At 34.6% G+C, this 26,388-nt stretch overlaps 1 protein-coding gene across 7 annotated transcripts in view; it reads left to right on the top strand.

Moving 5' to 3' along the window:
• l(2)gl (LLGL domain-containing protein l(2)gl) overlaps positions 1–23,931 on the top strand; it is a 106,231-nt gene extending 82,300 nt beyond the window's left edge. For 3 of the 7 annotated variants that reach the window (XM_071588706.1, XM_071588702.1, XM_071588705.1), the window contains 12 exons: positions 517–693; positions 794–1,064; positions 1,428–1,605; positions 6,369–7,432; positions 7,595–7,711; positions 9,734–9,900; positions 10,022–10,263; positions 15,748–16,130; positions 17,142–17,319; positions 17,409–17,554; positions 21,092–21,156; positions 23,477–23,931. In XM_071588706.1, the coding sequence (XP_071444807.1) occupies positions 517–693; positions 794–1,064; positions 1,428–1,605; positions 6,369–7,432; positions 7,595–7,711; positions 9,734–9,900; positions 10,022–10,263; positions 15,748–16,130; positions 17,142–17,319; positions 17,409–17,554; positions 21,092–21,156; positions 23,477–23,551 (3,063 nt within the window). In that variant the 3' untranslated portion in view covers positions 23,552–23,931. Of the gene's footprint in view, positions 1–516; positions 694–793; positions 1,065–1,427; positions 1,606–5,592; positions 5,773–6,368; positions 7,433–7,594; positions 7,712–9,733; positions 9,901–10,021; positions 10,264–15,747; positions 16,131–17,141; positions 17,320–17,408; positions 17,555–21,091; positions 21,157–23,476 lie in introns of all 7 variants that reach the window. The other 4 variants (XM_071588707.1, XM_071588703.1, XM_071588708.1 and 1 more) reach the window with 4 other exon arrangements.
• Positions 23,932–26,388: the final 2,457 nt, after the last annotated feature.

The following is a 26,388-nucleotide window of genomic DNA, read 5'->3' as shown; positions in this document are numbered from 1 at the left end:
CGAGACCCTGCAAAAGCTAATGTACTGTTCTCCTATTTTATTTAACAAGCATTTATAGGATTAATATTAGTATTTTGCATATTCAGTTAGTATGCTATTATTCTGTGAATTAAAATTATCTAAACTATGCCATACATATGTCTTTGTCAAAACATTTTCACAATTATTGTTTAATGCTCATTACCAATCAAAAATTGAGTCTGGGTATGTGACATGCCCCAGTTCTCTCCTCTCTTTGGATTACTGCCTGCAAATTTAATTCATGGATTTGATTCAGTTTAAGAAAAGGTTTATGGCTTAAGATGTCACTGGCCCCGGTGGCGGCAGGGTGACATCCTCGTCTGCCAACCCAGAGGTCGCGGGTTCCATTCCCGCCTAGGTGGTTTTTCCTTCACCTAGGGCGTGGGTGTACATGATTGTCGAATTGTCATATCAATTTTCAAAGTAAAATGTAAAGGTCAAAGTGCTATTTTCGGACTAATGCAGTATAAAAATAAATCATTCTTTCCAATTTAGGTAGGAACATTTGATCCATATTCAGATGATCCACGGCTGGCTATCAAGAAGATTTCATTGTGTCCGCAGTCCGGAACACTTGCCATTGCTGGCACTGCTGGCCATATAATCATTGCTAAAGTTGTTTCGGAACCACAGGGCGATGGGGATATAATCCCTGCAGAGCCAGAAGTTAAGGTTGGTTAAATGAAATTTTACCAATAATAGACTACTCTCTGGTCATTGGATTTCCTGTAATTGATTTTTCTTGAACCATTTCTTCTATAATTACTTGCAGCTCATCACAATGAATATAGTTTCTGATCGTGATGGGTTTTTATGGAAAGGACATGACCCTCTTAGTCTCAGAAAAACAGCATCAGAAAATTGTTTGCCTGTAGGATTTAGGGCATCAGCTGTTCTACAACTGCATCCTCCAGCTGCAGTAACATCTCTTGCTCTTCATTCTCAATGGGGAGTAGTTGCTGCCGGCACAGCACATGGGCTTGCTCTATTTGACTACAAAAAAGTGAAACCCATCATTACAAAGTGTACCTTAAACCCTAATGGTTAGTAATAGATATAGAAGTCACTCATTCATAATGTAGATTATTTCAATTCTAAAAACAATAAGATGAAGGGAACTCCAAGTTCTCAAGTTAGGATAAAGTTTGAAATGAAAGATCACATGCAGAATGTAGATTTTTATTGTGATGATGGAATCTCCATTCCATGGGAAATATTTATGAAAATATTTTTTTTTAATTTTGCCATTATATATTTTGGTGGTATTTTTATCTCAACCATTAATTATGCTATTTAGCTCAATAATTCAATCATGAGCATAGAATTCTTTTATTCCAAAAATTATTGTAATTTTCTTTATCTTGCATATAATTTTTCCAAGTTATTACAAAAACTGCTCTTATTAGATCTCTCAGGGGCTGGAGATGCTCCCATCTCACGTAGAAAATCTTTTAAGAAATCTCTGAGAGAGTCATTCAGAAGATTGAGAAAAGGAAGATCTCAAAGGAGCCCAGCTGGTGAGAAAAGGGGAAGTGCAACAGCCACGTCTCCGGGTGGCCCAAGTGATCGAAAGAGGAAAGACCTGTAAGTTTTATTTCCTTCAAATCAATATGTACCTGAATATTTAGCTGTAGTGTTAGAAGTTGGGGAATAGTGCGCAGTAATAAATAGCTGGCCATGTATTGAAAAATATTTTTAACTTTAAAATTCTCTTCATTTCAGGAAGGTCTTGTTTTTTTTTCTGTTAATTGATTTGTATAAGATGTGTAATACTCCTTCACACTAATGTATTCTGGATGGTAATTCTGAGAAAGCTGGAAACAGGAATCCCATGGCTAAAATGCATTATTCCAAAGTATGATCAAAGCCTTAAAAAAATCACATTTGAATGAACACTTCACATTGAGTGAGACAGAAATATTAAAATACAAGTCGTATTTTAATATCAATATTCGTATGTGGGCTGTTCTCTAAGTCCGAGGGAAAAATAGAAAAACAAATTATTATGGGTATTTTTTGTTATTTTTCATCATAATCTCCTAGCTTCATATACTTTTGCGAGCATTTCTTCAACCTTTTTAAGCTGTCCAGAAGTAGGATTTTGGAAGGTCTTCAAAATAGGCATCTATTTTGGTGATGACCTCATTCGCCCATTTCCAACAAGCCATTTTTCTAGTTAGGAAGTTACTTAAAGTCACTGGTGTTCAAATCTAGTGAACGCAGTGGGTGTTGTCATAATTTAAACTGTAATTTCATAATGTTCAAAATCGAAACTTCACACCGGTGTACACCCTTTGCATCATCATGATGGAAGAGAATTTTTTGCTTAGCAAAATGAGGGCATTTTTTCTTGATTTCTTCATTCAACCGATGTGGTAACAATTTGTGAACTGACCATTTATAATTTGTCATTTTTTCAAGTAATCAATGTAATTATCTATGTGCATCCCATAAAACTGTGGTCATTATCTTATTTGCTGATTTCACCATCTTCAGAGCCTTCATAAACTCACTGTTTTGAATGTTTCTTTGTCTATGGAGTGTAATAATGTGCCCATGTTTTATCCACAGTTATGTATGGATGCAGAACATTGTCAGAATTACAATGGAAAAGCTCCATATCAGCTTCAGAATTCACCACACAATTGCATTTTTCTTCTCTACTGATAGCCAATGCAGCACTCATTTCCCTGCATTTTCTTTCACACCTAATTTTTCATGCAAAATTGGAAGAGCTGTACCTTGTCATGTGCCTGTGTCCTCAACTTTTTCCCAAATTTTGATTCGTCAATCACCCAAAATCATATCATGGATTTTGTTAATCATTTCAGAGGAAGTCATTTCCACTGGATGTCCTGAATGTTTATCATGTGTATGGCCACATGTAAATTTATTTATCGAATTGTGAACAGTCACTATAAGAGTAGCCAGTGGGTCATGAACTTCATCCAACTCGGCTTTGATCTCTTTTGGTGTTAAGCATTTTAAATAGAATTGTTTGATCTCCTCATGAAACTCATTTTCTCCATTTTTCTAAATAAACAAAAGTTTGTTGCTGCCATCAGCTATAAAAATGAAACCAAATTATGGATATAGCTGAATGTTTAACAGCAGTCTAGTGAGAGATGAAGCTTACAGAAAGAAAACCTTTTCCAATACTAGGTTTTTTATGGAATTATTGAATGAACCATGTATTATAATTCATTATTTTGAATGTGTTTTAGTTCTCATGAAAGTAGATGAATTTCATTTTATTGCAATGTCTCTAAGTAAAATGCCCTGCATTTAATTTCATATTTATCCCCCTGTCATTCTAATTGCTAGCAAATATTCATTCTGGCTTCCAAGTAAATCCAACTTCATGGAATTTTCTGTTTCCCAATACATCAGCATCCACCTGTTGATACATTTCAAACTTTTAGTACTTCTAGAAATGCCCATGCATGAGTGTGCTGATGATAAAATACATGTACATGTATTAGTAATTGAATTATACCAGATGTAGTTTTATATGAATAGAGTTAGTACAATAAAATGAGCCAGAGAAAGAAATGCGATGGTTTAGGGTGGGAGGATGTGGTGAATCATGTGGTATGCAGGGGCATTTTTATTCATCACCTCAAAATGTAGCGGAGAATATGAGTGACATTGTGATTTTATTTGAATTATTCTTTGATATTAAAATCATGAAGACTTTTGTGATGGGATCATATTTCCTGACCAATATATAATATCAAATGTGGAGGTATTAAAAAGTAAAGAATTGCATCATAGAGAGAAGTGGCAGTGAAAGAACTCAACACACTTAGAATTTTCATGCTAATGGGAATTTTTGAATACCCTCACTTCATTTTAATTTTTCAGACTAAGGAATTTTGTCCACTCTGGGATTTGGAAATGTTATCTCTAGGGATTAGCTGGAGATAATTTAAAACTGTCTTCACTTTTCTGGTAATGAAGAAAAATGGTACTCATGTTCTCCAAAGAAAAATTTTCTTGTCATTTCCAATCTCATTGCAAGTCTGCGATCATTATTTTGCCACATGGAGAACTTTCAGTAGATAAATCCCCATGCATTGTAGAAGGGCCATTTATTCTTTGAGGAGTATCTTCCTCTCAAGTCTTCCAAGTTTGAAATAACATTTAAATTATGTGATGCAAAAATCAGATATTTATAGTCATTTCTTGTTTATCCTGGAATGAATCCTGTAATGTATTCAACCATTACCATAAAAAAACTATAAATGTCATTATCACCCCGAAGGTCAGTTTGATAGGTAAGAGTAGACTTCACTCAATGCCAAGCCGAACAGCTTGTGAAATTCCTAAATCAGGATAGGACGGTCAGATACTTTCCCAAGTGCCACTTAAGGTTTCCCTGAAAGATCTGCTACCCAAAAAATCACACAGCTTAGATGAAGCTGAGGGTGCTCAGAGGTGTGCCAGGAAATGTAACCTGGGCCCTCCAGTCATTAGTCAAATTTCTCTTGCCGTGGGCTACCACATCCCCCATCCCTTATGATAAAAATAAAATGGCTTAAACAGGTTTAAATCTAGCACACACTTTTGAATCAAGGACAATCTCTCTGAAGGATAGATTTTTTAATTCAACTGGTCTTGCAAAACTATTAAAAATTATCTATCATACTGAATGGCATATATGGGCTTTAAAATTTAATTGAAAAAAATACTCCCCAGAAGTTGAAAGAGAAAAAATTAAGCAAGTGTTAAAAATATTTATGCTGCATTCCAACCCCATCTCAGTGCGAAAAGATATAAAAACTGTCAATGATATCTACATTCCACATTGATGAAATGAAAATTGAAATAGAAATCAGGAAGAAAAATGCCAGCCCGTGTAGGTTTCAGATTATATTAACTGTATGAGCATTTTAAAGTATAGGATAATTTACTTAGACGCATTTGATTGAAAGAAAAATGCATAAAAAGGAGTGCATGAAGATGTCCTGAAGATTTTTGAATATAGCTGTACTAAATTCCATGATCTACCAGTCAAACAATCGAAAGAAAGTTAATCTTCTCTTCTTCCAAATTCAGCTTGTTGAAGAACTTTATGAAATATAAGCAAAATGGGTGATCAGCAGGCAGAAACATGAATGCATGCTCTCTAAAGTTATAAATGTATAAAATGTAATTGACAACATGAAGGTGGTTCCATAGATGCATTTGTGATACCCTGTTCCATGGCTGGTGTTGCATTTTGAATACCCTGCAAAATTGATTATAAGACAGGGTAAGGTTTTGCTCAAACTGTTTGCTGCTTTTTTCAGAATTTAATTCAAACAAAATACTTTCTACGATGTTATTTGGCAAAATTATGTATGCTTATGAAGCAAACTGTATTATGGTTCCACAATCATTTGTGTTGAGTTTTTAGAGGTATATCTATCAGTTAATTGAATTATCATTACATAGCAGTAATTTGAAAATTAAATGTTCTCACCCTTGCCAAATAATTTTTTGGGTACTAATTGATGATACATTTTTACTCCATTTGTACTTACTTGAAATATGCATCCATTTACATACTAATGAAAATCTGTTGATCAGAGATTTGGAGGAGCAGGATGAACCCCCAGAGGGTGCAGAGGATGAAGGTGTAATGGGAGGCGGGGGCACATTACCAACCACCTCTGAGCCTGCCCCCGCTTCCCAGGAACCTACTGCCTCTGCAAATGGTGCTGAAATGTCAGGAATGCCAGAGGATACAGGAACAAACCAAGTCCCTGGGTAATTGGCTGATGGGGCCATATTAATTGTGATCTATTTTCTGATTTATTTTTCTGGCTTAGGTTCTAATTTGCTTAGTAAATATTTGGTTTTGGTCTCCAAACTTCATTTTTTTCCTTCTGTAGTTACCAAAGTGACATTGGATTACATTTTTTGTACATATTATGAACTCCATGGTTCTCTTTTATTTTGTTGCAGCATGAACTAGCTGCCGCTACTCTGGTATTTGGTGTTTTCTTTTATTCTCTTTTAGTTGTGCACAGATTTGATGGACCATGATTTAGATTTCACCAGTATAAAAAATTCTTTCCTCGTCATTCTGATTTTAGCAGTCATCACATGAGTTTGTTTCTTTTCAGAATCTTTTGAGCAGTGCATGCTTGTTATGCATATGATGTGTTCGATGTTGTAATGCAATGGTGTATTCATCAGTACTTAAGCTGAATTGATGCAGGAGCATGTGTAATTTATTTTGTGGTTGAGTTATAATATACAATTTGTGTATATATGGATTATTTTGAGCCCGTAGAGAGACAGATTTTTAAAAAGTATGTGGAAGTAAATCATTACTCCATTGTATTTGCATGCTGCCCCAGATGGTCTGCAGAGAAGGGCCTGCACGTTCAAGATTCCAAGCTCTCCAGCAGTCCATCTAAGGACAATTTAGATAAAACTAATGCCTCGCCTAGCCCAGTTCTCCTGCAAGATCCCTGTTCTTTGGCTCGTAGAAATAGTGCTCCCATTCTCTCCCCGTATACATCTAATTTTGGTAGCCTACCTGATGATTTGGCTGCACCTAATACTGCCTGTGCACTACCAGTAGCATTGTCTATGCCTGATCCGCAGACCAACAGGGCAAGTACCCTAGATTCTAGAGCAATGGGTGAAAAAGTTAGTGGAAATATTGATCAAAATTCACAATCTTTAAGGACTGAAATGAATGTCTCTCGTCCAGTATTGGGCAAAATTGGCTTAGAATGTATCAAACGAACCAGATTCATTAAGGATGTAGAGAGAGAACCCAAAGAGAACGCAGCTGGAAGAAAAATAGACCAGCCCCATGTTAAAGGTGGGTGGCAGAGGATCAGGGCATTGGTTGTCAATCGTAGGAGGGCCACTACTCCCACCAGAATTGCTCCTTGGGTACAAGCAGATCCTTCCTTGCCCCGTGAACCTTCAAAATGGGAAGAAATAAGTAACTCCTCCCTTGTGTCCCTCGGCCTTGGAGCTAGTCCAGAGGAGAGTTCCCTTTTAAGTCTTGCTTTCATTGACTCCTCTCCTGTAGTGACCCCAGCATCCCCCCCTATTGCACCCATGCCCACAGTTGCTTCCAGCCTTCCAACCAATGGAGTGGAGGCTCGTATTGCTTCATTGCCTTTAGAAGAGGTTGAAAATGCTAATGTAGTCCCTTCTGCAGTAAAATCCTCCATTGCTATGTATTCTCCTCTTAGTGCTTCGGGCAGTGGTGAGATGGCAGCAGGGGATACTGCAGCACCGGCAGCATCACCAACATCTCCAGCCTCCACATCAGGTGTACCTGCACCTCTCAGTCCTGCAGAGGCTAGACCCATAGAGAGACAAGTTGAAGCACGGCCTTTGGAAGATTCTTTGGGCAGCATGGTTAGGTGCTTGTACTTTGCCAGAAGTTTCATTGTTAGTGGTAAGTGAATTAGTTATTATAATGACACTAAACTACCACTTTATGTTATTGTTGTAGCAGTTTACATCCTGATAGAAAAACTATTACAATTAAATTTTTTATTCTTTTAAATCTCCTGTTATTAAATATTTTGTGACTGATTTATTTACTAACATTTTACAGCCCAAACAACAACACCAACTCTGTGGGCTGGAACAAACAATGGCACTGTGTTTGTGTTTACTATTACTGTGCCAAATGGTCAGAAGAGGATGGAAGAAGATGTTTCTTGTCAGCTAGGTATGTTTTATGAATCATTGTCAAACCCTGTAATAATTTTAAATTTGGTACTCATGGTAGAGCTTTTTTGAGGCATCTGTTTCATAATCAATCAATATTTGGTGACTTACTGTAAACTTTTTATCAGTCTTACATTTTGTAATCTTTATCATCTAATTTTTTTGTAACAATGTCCTAAAAGAAACAATGTAAAGAGTGGGACTCCAAATTTCATTTGAAAAAATGGTACAAATTGAGTAGCTTCAGGCATAATGTGATGTCAGTCGAACATTTAGAATAACTGATCGTAGCACCATTCCACTTGATAAAATTTATTTCACGGCCAGGTTTCGATGTATTACATCATCATTAGACCTGATGATGATGTAATACATCGAAACCCAGTCGTAAAATAAATTTTATCAAGTGGAAAAGTGCTACGATCAGTTATTCATGACAAATGGTAAATGCTAGGGTGGAAAGTTGACTAGCAAACACATTACATAATGAGTAATTCACATAATGAGCAAAAAATATTTTTAAAAAGTGATTCACCTAACATGTGATGTTTCACACAACGAGTGATGAGGAGAGAGGAAGTCCCAGATTGATGGCGTAACTGCTGCTTCAATCTGTGTTCAGAACTTATTCCACTGGCATCTTATTCTTGCTAGTTATCACACATTTTTCTAAACTTGTGTTCAGACATATTGTTTGTAATTTTGTTGTACAAAGTTTAATAACCCTTGCAGCACTGACCTCAAAAAAAAGCTTCAAGAAAACAGCGATAAGAGAATGTAAATAACCGTAGAAATGAAAATTAAAATCATTAAAAATTGAGGACAAGATGTGAGCGCGGCTGATCAATCACTGTTGATATCAATGATTTGCCCTATTCTCAAGGTCAAGGACAACTGAGGAAATAGAGGCTTCAAAGGTACTGACAAGAATATCTATGCAACAGTTATGTATGCTCAATGATGTTGAAAGTTTTGCATCTCATATGGATAAAGAGAACGAATTGCAAGGCAAAACTGTTATTGAGAACATCATTCATGAGAAGGTAACAGTGATTCTTACCAGTCTCATTGAGAAGACACCACGGCCATTAGCGGCGGAAGGAGAAGCATTTGAGGGAAGCCATGGGTGATTCAAAAAGTTTGAGAGAATAACCAGCATCAAAAGCATTGTGAGACATGGGGAAGCCACAAGCTGTGACAGTTGAGAACTTCAACGATAATCTCAAGAACCTCATATTTTTTTAGGGCTACCTGCCACAACAGGTTTTTAATTGTGATGAAACTGGTCTTTTCCAGAAAATAAGCTATAGCAAACCTATATAACAGCAGAGGAAAATGCATTTCCTTGCTACAATTCATGAGAACACCATCTTATGCTGCTATTTTGTGCCAATGCAGTCAGTGATTGGAAAATTAAACCACTGCTTGTTCACCATTCTGAAACTCCATGAGCCTTAAGATGAATGTAAAGCAAGGTTCTACTGTACCTGCAATAAATTGAAACCTCAAATTTTTGGAAACAAAGTACAAAAAAATCAAAATACCTCCACACTTAAGGTATTTTGGCAAACAATGTAAGAATCTGGCCTAGAGAAATTAGCATATACAATCAGTTGTCACAAATTGAAGCTACCCTAAAACTGACACTGGCATCTGTAACAAAAAATGCAAATTTAAATACACATAACTGAAACACTCAAACCCAGTGATAAACAAAGTTTGTCCATTTTAAACACTTCACAAGTTATCTTTAATTCTATGTGGGCTTTACTTTACAAGGTATACAGATGATGTAAATCAGACCTTGGTTTTTAGTTTTTATTTAAGTAATTAACATCTGGTGTTAACATTTTGAATGGCTTTAAAGGCTGTTTTATTGAGCCATTAAAAGATCATTCTTTTTGTTTTATTGGCACTGTACATTAAATGCTTTATTCATGAAACTCACTTGTAGAAATGTATTTTCATTTTTGCTACATCAAGACAGCTTTGCATGTAAAATGTATTTTAATCCACTTTTCAGGAAAAGAAATCCAACTCAAGCATAGAGCACCTGTAATTTCAATTACAGTGGTAGATGGAAGTGCAGTCCCACTTCCAGAGCCACTTGAAATAGAGAAAGGAGTAGCTCCTCAACCAGATAATTCAGCCCCCCATAAAGTATTGATATGTTCTGAGGAACAGTTCAAGGTAGGCATGTGTATATGGGTATATAATTTGGAATTTAATTTCTGATAGGTGATTTAAGTTATAGATATTGATGGTAACACATGTTCACTACTTTCTGATTTGTTGGATTCTTTGCTTGCAGATGTTTTCCTTACCAGGTCTAAAACCTTTGGGAAAACTTAAATTAACAGCTCATGAAGGAGCAAGAGTGCGGAGAGTGGGACATGCTCGATTTTATGCACCCCACCCAGCCCAAACCACCTCCACACCCTACTCAGAAACATGCCTCCTATCTCTGACCAACCTTGGAGACCTGATCATTCTTAGTCTTCCTGATTTGCGTCGACAGCTGGTATCATCATGCATTCGCCGTGAGGATATCAAGTAAGTCTTTGAGTCGCCATAAAACTTAAAAAAAGCTGGTGATTTTCAGATACATGATGATGGGGTAATCTTAAAGACATGGCCATAAATCCCACCATGGATGTTTCATGTGATAGTTTTTGTGGGTAAAAAGTGACTTTAACCATCTGAGTTTTTGCCAAATTCAGATGAAATCTGAGGTTACCACAGTATTAATCCAGAGTGGTTAAGGCTTTCTAGCATTCCTATGCATGATGGTGTATCTTGACAACAGCTGTTTCTTCAGCCATTCTGCTGGCATCATCAGGTCTTTTCTGACCTGAAGATGCCAGCAGAATGGCTAGTCTTGGGTCAGAAATGAAATCAATGAAAAGACAAGAAAAGGTAAAAAGGAACAGATGAAAAACATGTGTGAATAAGTGCAGTTAAAGTTGTCCATGTGAAAGTTGAAATCTTTTGCAAAATCGTGAGACATCACTTCAATGAATTCAGATCAAATATTAATGTCATTCTGGATAGCAAAAGGGACAGTCTTATTAAACATGGAGAAGGAAAAAATTGATTGACAAAGCATTAAGATAATAATAATAATACATTTTATTTGTCCAGCGATCAAGTAGCTACAAATGTTACACTTGATATAAGACACGTCAGGGGAAAGTGACAGAATACATTTGTGGATACAAGACAAATCAGGCATAATCAATAAATTCAGCAATTGAATAAAACATTTTTAATTTTAAGAACGTAAGTAGATTGACTTTAAATGCAGCCACACTTTTATGGGCCTTAATCTCAGCTGGGAGTTTATTATAAAGTTGAAGGCCCATAAAATTTGGGCCAGCACCTGCATTTTTTGTACGCACATACTACCTTGATCAAAAAGTTCCCGGAATAACCACCGTGTGGCGCTCCCATCGTTCCGATTTGAGTTCTGTTTTTTTTTGTTAAATTGGTACATCTGTTGTTGATATTCCCTTTAAATCTTAGTGTCATAACTTGACATTTGCAAAAGTTACGTAGCCAAGAGTACATCTATCTCTGTGTGTGTTGGCGATTTTTTACAATTTCAGAAATGGATTTAAATTTGCAACAACGAACTTGTATTAAATTTTGCGTAAAAAACGGATTTAGTGGCGCACGGACGTTGGAAATGTTGGAAAAGTGTTTCGGCAACGATTCTCTAAAAAAAACGGTCGTTTACCAGTGGCACGAGCGGTTCAGAAGTGGTCATGAGTCAATCGAAGATGATGAACGCAGTGGCAGACCATCGACATCGAAAGTCGGTGAAAAAATTGATAAAGTAAAAGAAATGTTGGTCAATAACCGCAAATTAACCATCAGAGAAATAGCGGAGGACTTGAACATTGCCTATGGATCCGCCCAAGACATTGTGGTTAATGATTTGGGTTTCCGTCGTGTAGCAGCAAAGTTGGTGCCAAAAGACCTCAATTTCATGCAAAAAAGAGACCGTGTTGACGTCGCAAAAGACATGATTTGCGAGGCTGAATCCGATCCCACATTCATCAAAAGGATCATTACTGGAGACGAGACGTGGGTTTATGAGTACGACACGCAATCCAGACATCAGGCAAGTGAATGGCGTTCACCAAATGAGCCGAGACCAAAAAAACCACGTCGTTTTCAGTCAAAAAAGAAGGCAATGCTGACGGTTTTCATGGATTACAACGGTGTAGTGCATCATGAATTTTTGCCAGAAGGCCAGACAGTAAACAAAGAGTATTATTTGGGCGTTATGAGACGTTTGCGTGAAGCAATTCGCCGAAAGAGACCAGAAATGTGGGCAGAAAACTCGTGGATTTTGCACCATGATAACGCACCGTCGCACAGTGCTATCATTATTCGTAATTTTTTGACGAAAAATGCAACAAATACCATCCAACAGCCACCGAATTCACCTGATTTGGCTCCCTGTGACTTCTTTCTGTTCAATCGAGTTAAAAAACCATTACGGGGAACGCGTTTTAGCAGCCGAGAGGAAGTAATGGAAAAATCGCAGGAAGCACTGATGGACATACCGAAAACCGAATATAAAAAATGTTTCGAGGATTGGATCAAGCGCTGGCATAAGTGTGTTGCAGTCGATGGGGATTACTTTGAAGGGGACAATATAGATTTAGATGAATAAACTTGTATTTTTAATTTTCTGAATAAATTCCGGGAAATTTTTGATCAAGGTAGTATAAAATGTGCAGCTGCTCATTCTGCCTTGTAGAATATTTGTGGATATCGCAATTTTTCACATACTCAGATAGATTTCTTTTTGTATGTACCACTGCATGAAAAATATAAATACATGGCACTGGCAATACATCCAATTTTTTAAACAGGGGACGGCAAGGGGCATTTTGTTTTGCAAAACTCATTAGCCGAATGGCTCTTTTTTAAACCCTGAAAATAGCCAAGGCCTTAGATGATGAACCCCATTGAAGGATACTATTGGCTATGTGAGAATAAAATTCACCATAGCATAGTGCACAGAGAACAGCCACTGAAACTGTGGATCTAATGGACCTTATTAAAAAGCAGGCCGAGCTTAACTTACTGGTTAAAGTACTTATTGTTCATCCCAAGAAATTTGTGAATTGATGTGGAAACCCGAAAATTTGGTAATTTGTACCTGTGGGAGAGAAGAGAATAGAGATTAAGAGAATCTATGACTGAAAGGGAATGTATCCCAGAATACTGAAAGAATATGGCACTGTCGATAATGGCAAGAGAGGAAACTACATTTTAGGGCCAAATTTAATGTTGCAGCCAAGTAGGCTAATGCCGACGCCGGGTTTCTCTCCACCCTTAATCCTTTCCTGTCCATCCCCTATGGCGCAAATGACCTTAGATGTCGGTCGCCTCCCCTCAAAACTACTACTACTACCCCGATAGACGTTAAGGTGAATGTAAGCATCTCTATGCCGAAAAGGGAAAGGGCCGGCAAATGTGAAAACTTATGCATGAATAATTTAATGAAGAATGCCAAGAAAAGCAGAAGTTGATCAAGTGGGAAATAATGCGAATTTAGAAGCTAATCTTGCTCCGAGACTCATTGTAGGGAAGAGAATACAGAAAAATCATCTGGCATTTATTGAATTTGTGAATCTGGAGAAAGTTATTGATGGTGCAGACTAGAATATATTGCTATATATCCCAAAAGAAATTGGGGCAAACTCTAATGCTGGATTAAGCAAATTTTCTGCAGAGAGAGCAGGCAGTAATTAAATGTGATGAAAGCAAAGAAGAAGTTGACATTGAGAGGAAAGATTACAGAAGTAAGGATAATAAATAATGAAGGAGGCAGGTAATGAAAGCTGTAACCACAAGGAACTATGCAAGAATGAAGAAATCAGCAGTTAGTATAATAGCCACATATGGTGGTCATATTGATAACCCATGATGATGCCAATAAACTGAATAAATCTAGTCCCATCACTTGTTTGATAATAAGTATGAATTTTCACTTCAATATCAAACCAAAGGTCCCCACTATGAGCATATAAAATTCCTACTTCAGTAGCCACAAGTTTGTACTTCAACATGTTTTCTATTTCATAGATGTTGATCTACAACCATTGTAATATGTTCACTTCAAGAGTTACTTATTTCACTGGTTAGGTGCTAAATGCTGCCTTTTTGGATGGTATCATAAGCAGCTCAGAGGCCAATAGGTGTGAGAATGTAATGGTCAAATATATAACCAAAACATGCTAGAATGGGTATGAAAAAATATCAACATACTTTCATCTACAAGTGTGAAAATGGGTAAATGCAATGATCAGAAGCACTCAGTGACTGAAAATGCTGAAATCTCAAACTGCGCATCAAAATTTACAAATAAAGTGCCTAAAATTTTTTGAAAGGTTTTTAATTGAGTTACAGATTTATTTCACAGTTTTAAAGCAGGACAGGACCAATAATATAATTGGAATGTGAATGTAAATCAAAGTGTACGTTTCAACCTAAAATATCAGATGATATAACCTTTGCTAAAGAAAAAATCACAGCAACCTTCACCACTCCCTCCTCCAATGAGGATACCCAGATTCTCTCCTCCATAAAAAAATACTCAAACATTCCTACGCCCCAAAGCCTGCCTCAACCACAGACTCCCACCCTCTCTCAATCTGTACTACCTACTTCCCTGATATTCAGTCCCTCATATTCATCCTCAAAGACCTGTACCCCAATCTCAAAAATCAAAACACTTCTTCAACCTTATATATATAACCAAACTATATAGATATAGGAATCACTCACTCAAAATCTAGATTATTTCAATTCTAAAAGCAATAAGATGACGGGAACTCTAAGTTCTCAAGTTAGCCTAAAGTTTGAAATGAAAAATCACGTGCAGAATATTGATTTTTAATGTGATGATGGATGATGGGAAATATTTATGAAAATAGTTTTTTTTAATTTTGCCATTATATATTTTGGTGGTATTTTTATCTCAAGCATTAGCCATGCTATTTCGCTCAATAATTCAATCATCAGCATAGAATTCTTTTATTCCAAAAATTATTGTAATTTTCTTTATCTTGCTTATAATTTTTCAAAGTTATTACAAAAACTGCTTTTATTAGATCTCTCAGGGGCTGGAGATGCTCCTATCTCACGTAGAAAATCTTTTAAGAAATTTCTGAGAGAGTCATTCAGAAGATTGAGAAACACGGGTGTGTGTGTGTGTGTATGTGTGTATTTATATATATACTTCACTTCTCTATCTTCCGATGAAGATGGAGTAGAATTCCGTCGAAATTATCTAGAAATTACGTGTGAGTGTTCATTTTTTTGTGCATATGTACATACATACATAATTATGCACATATTCACCCATACATGTTCATATAAAAATTAAGGATGCACCTACACATACACACATACTCATAGTAAATGACTGTGAAGATAGAGAACAATAAAATAAGGAAAGTCTAAGCAAAGAATGATGTTTGTGGGAAAAGCTAGGGAGAGCATAAATTAGTAGATAAGATTGGAGAAATTAAGTTTCAAGAAGTTACAAAAATGTAGTTTCACAATTGTAGTTTATAAAAACCATGATATAAATGTCTAAATGTAATACCTACCAGTGAGTCAATTCACTTGGCTTTATATTCTTGGAAATATATGTTATCATTATTTAAGAATAACGTTGCAATTAGGCTATTTTCCTGGTGGCAACGTTCAAGTTTGGTCAATGATCACTCTTACAACGAAAAATACATACATACATGCACTGGCTAAAACAGATAGCAGACAAAATATTCTTACTTGCAATGACACTTCCAAATTACATACAAACAAACTTCCACATCATGTACAAAATTCCATTCACATCACATTCAAACAATATTCAAATAACTACAATGAAGTTTGAAATTTTGAGGTGCTGAACCACAGTTCTTATTTCTTATGCGCTGACAAACTTCTTGGTGGGCTTAATTAGAGAGCTGTGGGCCCTAAACAGCATTTTTGATTTTCTTTCATTTTCAGTGGCATATCCAGTTTGGCCTTCACACGATTTGCAGAGGCTTTCTACCTTCATTCATCTAGTGAATTGCAGCGTGTGACACTTTCTGCCACAAAGGTCACGAAAACCAATTGCTCTTTGCTATTGCCAGAAAATGCAAGACCTAAGAGAGCATCTCAGATAATCATTACCCCTCAGGATGATATAGAAGTGGAAGTAGCTGTGGCAGTAGAAGAAGAAAAAGGAGAAGTTTTGGTGGAAGGAGTTGTAGCTGGTGAGCCATCAGATGAGTCAAAGCAACAGGAAAGCTCTGCTCCATCTTCAGAGTCTACAGTAGTTAGAGAAGATGAATCTGTAGTGCCAAAGCCAACAGTAAATGGCTGTGCAGATGTTGATGAAAAAAAAGGTATGCTGCTTAGTGCAAATATTCCTGCCTGCTTTTAGATCAATTATTTTGGCATACATAATTCTGCATGCTAAATATTTGCAGAATCAGTACATCTGTAGAAATATTTCCTTATGGCTGTAATTTTCCAATTATAATACGCACTCATCATAAAATGCGCATATGTTTTCATGAGCAAAATACATAAGTGTTATCCATTATATTAAGTTTGTACCTAATTTTTAATCTTCCTGCTTACATGACCTCCCCTCCCATTTTCACTTGTGGAGGGAATTTTCCTTCTTTGTGTTCATATGTTTTTAGTGCATGAAGAAGATTGCATCTTTATTTGTAACACCCTCTGACTTTGGCTGAAGACTGTAAATGATATGATGGATATCATTTATGTGGTGTGTTATTATTTAAATTCAAGTTATATAACCAGAAGTGAATTTAAAGGCACGGTAACTATGGCCGTATGGATATTATGGGAAGAATCAACCCCAGCCATACTCATGATAATGGGCAAAGGGTAAGGTGAGGGAAATTAGAGAGGAAAACCGAACAGTTCTGTTCTAACCCCCTATATCATTTTAATTTTTAAATTATTTTTATTTATTTATTTTTCCTCTCAAATTTCCCTCGCCATATCCTTTGCCCATTATTAAGAGTATGGCTGCGGTTGATTCCTCCCATAATTACCAGAAGTTGTGATAATACCAAACACTATTACAGCCATTTGCAACATTCAATAGTTCATGGTAGTCACATTTTTCCTCTTTCCTTCATTAGTGGAAAACAAAAATATTGATATTTTCCAATGCTGAAAATTGTTTCCCCATTAAACAAGGCACCCAGTGAAAAGTTTCATACTTTGGAAAAAAAAGAGATTTTCTGTGGATTTGTTGAAATTTGCTTTGATTTTTCTGCTACTTACAACCTATTTTGTGTCTTTTATTTTCATTCCCATAAATGATTTTACAACATCTATATGCAGTGTAAATAACAATTTTCATATTTTTTTCATAATAGATAGCACTTTAGAAAGTCAGATTGAATTAGGAATGATTAAAAAAATAACAAAAGTAACCACTACAACTCATTTGTCCAAAGATAATGGTCCCAAAGAAAATGGTGGCACCCTTGATGACGAAGAGTTACTTGACATGACCGGGGACATCACAGTAGATTCTGTGAAAGACCACTTGATGTAAGTGCTCAATTTGTAGAATTGTTTTCACCTTATGCTATTACTGTGAGTTAATGCACTATTATAAGTATTGTTACCCATTTTTACAGAACCTCGATGAATGATGACAAAATAGTTGAGCGAAAAACAGAAAAATTTGAAATCAGCAGCTCCAAGGTGGAGTCATCTGTGATTGTTAAAACCACCACGATTAGTTCGAGTGAGGTTGCCACAGTGATCAATTCCTCTGGTGAAAGTAAGTAATTTTTTGTTTGGCTCCTGCTTTTTCTACATGCTGGTTATGTATTCTGCTTCATAGACTCCTATTCTGTGTTTTCTTTACTACTTTTATTGCATGCACATGTCGCATTATTCATTGCAAGTTTGATGTGTCTTGGTAGTGGTAGAGTTTTAATTTTACCTTTCCCCTAAACAACCTATACATAGCCATCTCAAAGCCTTTCATGTTATATTTTTTGTTGCTATTGTTTAATTGAATTCTTATCCATTCATCCAAATTTTAATTACTGTTGGTGCAAAATCAGTAAAAATTCATTGCCACACTGGTCTTATGTTTGAAAATCCAAGCATCATAGACAGCCCTCTTTCTTTATCAGCTTTCTTTGTACAACTTTTATCCACACCTGCAGCCTATGTTCTTCTATCGCATATTATTACACCATAAAATGTTCAAAGTTAATTTTGGAGAATTTTTTTCACTTGCTTTTGACTAACTTTTCATGGCAAATTAATGCTTAGCAATTCATTTACTTTTAGAACATTTTAAAGGGAATACGCATCAATTTGCTATATTTGTTATTTTGGAAGAACTAGGTTTGTGTTGGTAATATATTTATTGAAATTAATGTTCATTAAGATAAACTTTCAAAAAGTTCATTAAACTCTGTATGGGAACTTATCAATTTATTTTGTGCGATTCATCTTTACTCCAAGAAGTCTGTTAATAATTCATGACCTGAAATTAGTAATAATCTAAAAGTTATATCAAGCAAAATAATTGTTTGAAATTAAGGAATTTATATTATGTTGATTGATTCCTAAAATGACCTGAAAGATCAAGGTAATTATGTCACTGACCTCTGATGAAGAACATTGTGAATGTCAGATTTTAAATCTTTGCTTCAATGTGTACTAAAGTCATCATTTTTCAATTTGTGAGAATTTTCCTTACTTTTCACATTACATGTGAGTAAATATGGAGTTTTTGGGTGCTCATCTTCAAACATAAATTCATTTATTTTGGTCTGTCAAGTCAGATCAGTTCTAACAAATGCCAATTTACATTAAATTGAAGTGCTCATTTTTACACATTTACTTTGTGTTTTAGCTATTGAAATATTTATTTTCAAAAGTTTATTCTTGGGTCTGAAAAACATGCCATATGTTCTGGTCAAACACAAATGCTAAGTATACATCTACTAAATCTTTCTGTTAGAATAATAAATATGAAGCCCTTGCCAAGGAGTGTAAATGCAAGACCCTAGCAACTAGGCATGTATGTGTCTCAATGCAACAATTTCAGAGTGTAAAAATCATTCGCCTTGACCGCAGTTTCTTTAGAATTAGGCATATATGTATTTAGAAATGATTGGATTCATCACTGGTCGTGCTTGTTTAATCATTACTTGGTGAACTAATTTTATTTGCCTATCACGCAGAAAACCTGTCCTGTGAAGAATAGATCTGTAAATACCATATGTCCTTTTAGGAAAGGAATTGTCATTTGTACAGGAACCCTTCTAAAATCAGTTTTTCTTTGTGTTATAAATCATAAAATATGCAATATGTTGGAATGTTAAACAATTTATATTGCCCATATTTAGCAGTTCATCATTTGCACTCCAGCTTATTTTCCTCATTCTCCCCCTATCACCATCTCAAAAGGCACCGCAAACAACCATATGCATAGAAACCAATTCTCAACAGAGGACATTGTGCAAAATTTTCTCAAAAAGAGCTAAGTGCTGGAATGCATGAGACATGGGAAAACAGTAACAGTATATTTTAACTCTAGAATTTCCTAATTATGGTCACTTCTTGAAATAACTTAGAGCTGTCAATTTTTCAGTTTTATTTATCCTTTTTAAGAACTATGTATTAATTGTAGATTATTCATCCATGTGTGACAGTGTGATACAGTGTCAACCCTCATTTGCAAAGAACTGTGGAAGATTCCTCGACATTTTTTTGTGGGAACTAGTAGAAAAGTATATATGTATAATTGAGGTTGGTGGAAATTATCTTGAGAAGTATTTTTTTCATGATGTATGCACACACAGTTCTAATAAATTGAATAACACTAATATTTTTTCATAAGACCAGGTTCAAAAATATGTAAAGAAAGGCCTAACATGTACAATTTTCAAGTATGACTTCCCGTTTCATCTGAAGCAGAATTTTTAGTTTCTGTGTGATTTTTATTATTTTTGTTTCCTTTAAACTTATAGACATCTTTATTAAAATGAAATAACATGAAACTAAGTTCAGTGAATAGTTATGATGTTATTTTCAGTGATTTAAAAAACTGCCCCTACTGGGATGAAAGTTTCATATTTTACCTTGTTTTATTTTGTAGATTGCTCAGCTGACAAATGGGTTCCTATCTAATTAATCCAGCAATCATTTAAAAAAATTATTAGCAAATGCCTTAATGACTAATTCATTAGTTAGAAACTAATTTTTCCGAGCCAATGTACACTATATAATCAAAAACTTACATTCATAAACAAAACCTGGGAAAAGAACAATGAATATCAACCCTTACTTTTCATTGGGTCCTGAGGGTTTACATTAAAGGTTTCACTACAATTGAAAATTAAAGTTCTGAAAATTATGGGTATTTAATGGGTAAAAAGTTCCATTGTGATTCAAAATATCTTTTACCCATCTGTGTACCCTAGTCACCCAGAAACAAAATTTTGAGCCATAGAAAGAATGTCAAAAAATGTTCCCAGTTTATCAGACTCCAATTCTTTCAAACTTTTCACCTGTTATCCCTGAGGTTGGTTTCAATGGCTGATTATATCTTACTGTCTTGGATATGTTATTTTCAATGCTGTCGTATTCACTTTTAGATTTTTCTTTCTTTTTCCTGTGTACCAAATAATCAGTAAAATCTACGGGAAAAACTGCTTGCAAGAAATATCAGGAACTAATTAGGGACTAGCTAATGCAATCCCTTTAACCCTTGTCAAGCCACTATCATGTTCGCTAAAATGACCTCCAGGCCACGACTTCTTATGTATGAAAAATTGGCCTGAAAATGGCCAGGCAAATGAAGAAGTAAGATGGCTCAAGTACAATCCAGCTTACACTCGTATGATTATATATTAATTATTCTGCTGTATCACAAAGTAACATGAGCATGAAGCAATGACATGATTGTAATGTTCATCTATGAAAGTTGGCCTAATGGCATTTCCTTATAATGATAGTGATCATACCACAATATGAATTCTTCGAAATACATATTTATGTAAACTTTTTAAATTAAAGAAATAAAGTACGTATGAATATGAACAGTTTTTTGGGGTAAAGTTAAGTCACTATCTTGCACAAAATTTCTCTTAGATAGCTGATTTTTATCATAGGTGTGATGTAAGTGGAGAGTTCTTCCTTGCTTAATTACCCTCACCCTTTTGTCTTTCGCTTGACCCTCACACCGTCATTGATCTGATTTGAGTCTTTATTTCATAGTTGTGTTTTTATGTAAGTGGTTGCCTACCTTTCCTTTGGTAGGTCTAATCAATCTCTTGTACCCCTTCCTATGTAGCCGTAGGTCAGGAAGAGTCTCCAAACCGGACTGAAGCTCTACCCAGTAGAAGTGTTCTGAATGAGGTTAGATACAGTTTGGATGTATTTATTTCAAGCTTTCCTGAGTTTCATTCATTTATAGCTTTTGCTTTTTGGTTTTGCATATGGTTGTTTGACTGTGGGTGGAATTTCACACATATTTAATAGTTGGTTTTTAACTAACAGCAATTATTAATGCATTAAGATGTAACCTATCTATATAATCACTATTCTTATAATTATATAATATTCTCTTTGCCTTTGTTATTAATTTGGTTGTGTTGTTGTTTGCTAACTTGAATTTACTTTTTCCTCTTCTTCCATGCATTCTTACTGTTAAGTCTCCGTGAGTAAGTACCTATTCTTTTGTGGATTGCTTGTCATGAAAAATAGATGTAATGTGAGTCACCTACCACATCAAGGAGGCAGGACTAATATTCTCATCCACAGATACTGATTAGAATGATTTAATTTTATCAAGTTCTTTTAGATTCAAGATTATGAAGCTTCTGGCTTATATAATCTTTTTCTGGATGCATCTCTACATTTCATCTAATTCTAACTTTTTTCAGGTCTGATTATGTAGGAACTAAACTTTTTTAATTTCAATTTTTGTTGGTGTTTGTGGTGATTTCAAGCTGCTTACTTCCATGGCATGGTTACATAATTGTTGTATTACTGGCACATGCATTTTAAATATGTGATGTTACTCAAGCATCTGTGTGATTATGATATTATTGTGGAGGTAAAAAGGAAAGATGTGATTAATCCTCTTCATATCAGTACATTAAAGCCTATAATGATGTGTATTCCCAAGTTGTTCCAATGATAAAGTGTGGCATCCGATATTAATAATTTTGAAATTGGTGTGAATTTCTTGCATGTTAAAAAATCTGTGTATGGAGAGGATATATTTTGCATGCATCATAACTTTTTATTTTTTTCTCATAATAAAATACAGCTTGATAATCAAATCCTCCAATACTAACTTGGAAATAGATTATTATTCTACTCCAATTTAATATTTACCGCCATGAACCGTGGCATTGCTTTTATATATTCTCTATGTAAGTTCAAATATTATTGTCAATATTTTATAAATTGAGAATGGTGTGTAGATTAAGGTATTTGGTTGTTCAGTATTCTCAGAAACTTATAATTGTAATTGATAAATATTAATAAGCAATAATGCATGAGAATCCTTAGTAGTTTCAATTTACACCAATTGATTGTGCTATTAGCTATTCTTTTACGCTATCAAAAAATGTTATTGATGATTTAACAAAATATATTTAAAGCTAGATATTGAATACTTAAAAGCAGTGTGATTTTTTCTTAATCATCAAAGAGTTAAAATATTAATGTATAATTAATACTTGGGAACAGTTTTAATGAAATATTATTGTGAAAGACTTAATTCAATTCTCAATGAATGGAACATGGAAAGAGAATGAGGAAAAGGTATATCATTGAGTGCACAGGTTACATGTATGAGAACATGAGATGGGAAATCAATGTGCAGTATATATTTCTATCAATCACTGGTGTAATAGTCAAGATATGCATCAGTCATCCCCAATGCGCAGTTTTGGCGCTTAAAAATTCTTCTAATTATTTTGGAACAGATTGCCAGTTGTGAAATAGATAAAATTGTTATGTAGAAAATGTAAAAGAATTTTCTCAGCCATCTTACATTTTGTAGACTCAATTTTGGTTCCTTAAAACATTGAAATGAAGTGGAGGATCAGTTATATGATGATCTTCGTAGTTGCCTTTTAGGTTTCCCACATTTGTTGTATGTACTCGCCATTTATTGGACTCATATAATGCTATCTTGAGATAGAAGGCCTTGTTATGGTCAGAATAGATATTAGGAAGCAGCCAAATTTTTATAAACATATTTTTGCATACTGTGCCATTATTTTTGTTCAATCTGTTCTTGACTAAACATTGTCATGTTTCCTTCTATCTTTCAATCTGCAAATAATTAAACACTAAGTTGGTTGTGCATGGTTAACACTGTGTGTATATTGGTACATATTTGTAACTACATGTATAGTCACTGCTTCGGAACAACTTTCTCCACCAGCTAATGTAGCATTGGAAATAATGCATTTATGGATGTGTCACCATACTAATGCCTATCAATTGACTATTTCAACTCATTGTGCAACTGACTGATTTAAAAGATTTGTCAAAATTCTTTAATGGACATGTTAACTTTGAACCATTCGCACTTCACAAGTGTAGTTTTGAATTACTCTATATGTAACACATTTTTACACTCCTAGGTTGAAATGCCAGTTGCTAATATTTTTCATATTTTTATATGATGTGGTGGGGTAATTTTCCTCTTCTTTTTCAGATTAGTGTAGTGAAAAGGCGACTGATGGTGAGAGCTCCTTTGGCAATAATGGAAGACCTGGAAGAAGTTGTTTGAAGCAAAATTCAGTGTGTGATGGGAAGCTTTCATCAGGAAGTCCCTGCTATTTTGAAGACAGAATATATGAATAAAATTATACCTATGAGTTTTACTTGCTGATTTTTCCAAATTCAAAACAATCAGCTGTATGTTTGGTAAAGTGTGTTTGGTACACCATGGTTTTTCTATATGCTTTACAGTATCTAACTGCCTCTTAAAATTTTATAAGGGTGGTTTAGCCATTTTGCACCACCTTTTGATGTTACATTCCATGATGTTTGATATGAATGTGTGCGTGCGTGTGCATGTGATTTAAATTTAGTCAAATTTAATGTTGTGTCCCTGTCAAATTATTGTCCTTGAAGTGCAGCTAAATAAATGGTGTGATATTTCTGGCATATTTTTAATCTGTCTGTTGGAACCCTTTTGTATAAATTGACATTGCTTTAAATCATTTATTTTGTGTGATTGGCAGCATATTTAAAAAACAAAAAGCAGTATTTTGTAGTCTAGTGATCGTGACTCTTTTAACTGCATCAGAATATGATAAACATGTAATTTTTATTATCTGTAGGTGTTTTTAATGTGTTTTCATTTTTGAAAAATCTTTGAATGTCTTCCCAAAACCAATAAGGTTTACTGTATTCAGTGAAACTTGTGGAAATTCTTTTATTGGAAGGAAAGTGTGACTCAGTTTTTCCATATATTATAAATTTCTCATAGCATAGGTTTCTTTGAAGTACCTCATCATTTGGTGTTCAGATTTCGTCATCAACATCTAATAATGTTGAAATTCAACACAACCTAGGTTGTGATAAATGTAATTTTATGGAAAAACTATGTTGTCTTTTATTTCAACTCCAAAAAACATTTTAATGAATGCCTTATGCTTACAGTTCTTTAAATTGGTCACTGTTTCTTCATTGTAAGTTTGCAGTTTTATATTGGACCAATTGCTTCAGAGTTCTCTGTAACATTGCATGAATCTCATTATGAAGCAGGAAAAATTTTAATGGTGACTGGGTAACAGGGTGATAATCTAACATTTATTGTTTCCTAAATTAGTGTGGCAGCATGTGTCACCAGGAGATGTCTATCTTTGAATAAATCAAAGAGAAAAGGCTAGTTTTATTTTCTTTTGAAGGACTTACTGTAGCCAAATGTCTTGCAGTACATATGAGTTTGGTGATGGTTGATACAACTGAATTTTGCATCAATGAATGAGTGATATTGTAGTGAATGTGTGTGCATTTATAATTTTCATAATATTTTTAATGTATCACAATTGTGTTGAAATGCAATTCAATATTTGATTCCTGGCTTTGTATGAAGTGTGTAATTCCCTGCGCCTTCAAATGTCCATTTTGTGTGCAATGAGATACTGTTTTGACTCGTACCTAAGCTAGAAGAGATTGACACACAGGCCTAAGGAGGTGCATCAGTTTTGATATACTGGATTATTAATTAAAGTATCCACAATCTGAAAGAGGTAAATGAAAAAAAAATATCTTTGTAAAAATGTTTTCATTCAAAATGATTTATTATAAAATTTTGTAGAGAAATGTTTATATCTTTATTTAGAATTAAGGACCTATATTTTTCTTGATACATCACCAGACAAAAGAGTGATAATGACAGTTGTGTCAGTATTTGATCAATATAACGATTGAAATGTCCCTTTAGTATAGTTTTTGCTACCAAAATATATCTGGGACTAAAGTTCATATTGAAGTGTATAAGATATACAAGAGTTGAACAATAAATTATATGACATTTGAAAACGTTGTATTGAATGAGCAAATGGTTTTAAAGGAATGCTTGTTCATATAATGCCTTTCTTAATTATAATGCTACAACGTTTCATGTTGTTGTTTAAAGGTAAAATATGAATATAAGATGTTTGAGAAACATATTTTTTGCTATTTAAATGAATGCTTCTGAATAAAAACATGAAAATAGCTTATTTTATGCATTTTGCCTTGACATAAATATTAAAAGGAAGATTACAAACGACATAATAAATTCCTTGAAATACTGTGAGATGAACCAACATTTCTGCTTATTGTAAGTGCATGGGGGCTTTAACATTTTAAATGCATACATAAGATGTAAGTACTTCGTGGAGTATTTTTCTTGCATATTTTCATCATTATTGAAGTAAAAAAAATGGCTGTTAATCAAAAAATGTTAACAATTCTTGCATACAAGCTCCATTAAACATATTCATCGATTAAAATGAAGTTTCAATGCTATAAGATGGTTCCTTGTGGACTAAGAAAGTACTATTGAGCCCCTCGACTCTTCTTTTGTCCTTGCCAATTGGTTTTTGCAATGGCTTCTTTTACAATTATATTTGGAGTTATTCCTTTTTGTCTTTTATTTTCCTGTAAAATTTTTAAAACATCTAATAACATCCGTTTTCAAAATAAGAGTATATCCTTGAAGAGATATACATGTAATATTATGGTTGGTTGATATTGGGGTGTATTGAGCATTAATTTGATTCTAAAAAAATTATTTTTAACATCTTTATATTAAAAAAGCTACATATCATCATCAATTGATAGTACACATGATAATTACATGGTGCCCAAAAATGTAACTTATCCATGCAGTCTGTTAAAGTATAGAATTGAATTTAATCATTGAAAAATGTCTATTAAAACCCGTATTGGTTCCTGTTTGACTTTTTGGAAGATTTGGTAAATAATGAGATCAAATTGAACTACCAAAATTTTATAAAGAGTCGTAAGGAGACCAGAAGCTGTTCAGTGAAGTTGATCCTGGATCCTCAATCAGAGACCCTAAGCATTGCTAGATGTGATATATTCTTCTTCTCTGATGTTTAGCAAGAA

The sequence above is a fragment of the Hetaerina americana genome, unplaced genomic scaffold (genome assembly GCF_022747635.1).
Source record: "Hetaerina americana unplaced genomic scaffold, ioHetAmer1.1.p SCAF_3, whole genome shotgun sequence".
NCBI lineage: Eukaryota > Metazoa > Arthropoda > Insecta > Odonata > Calopterygidae > Hetaerina > Hetaerina americana.
Note: the sequence above shows the minus strand (reverse complement) of the source record. Positions and strands in the feature narration are given on the sequence as shown.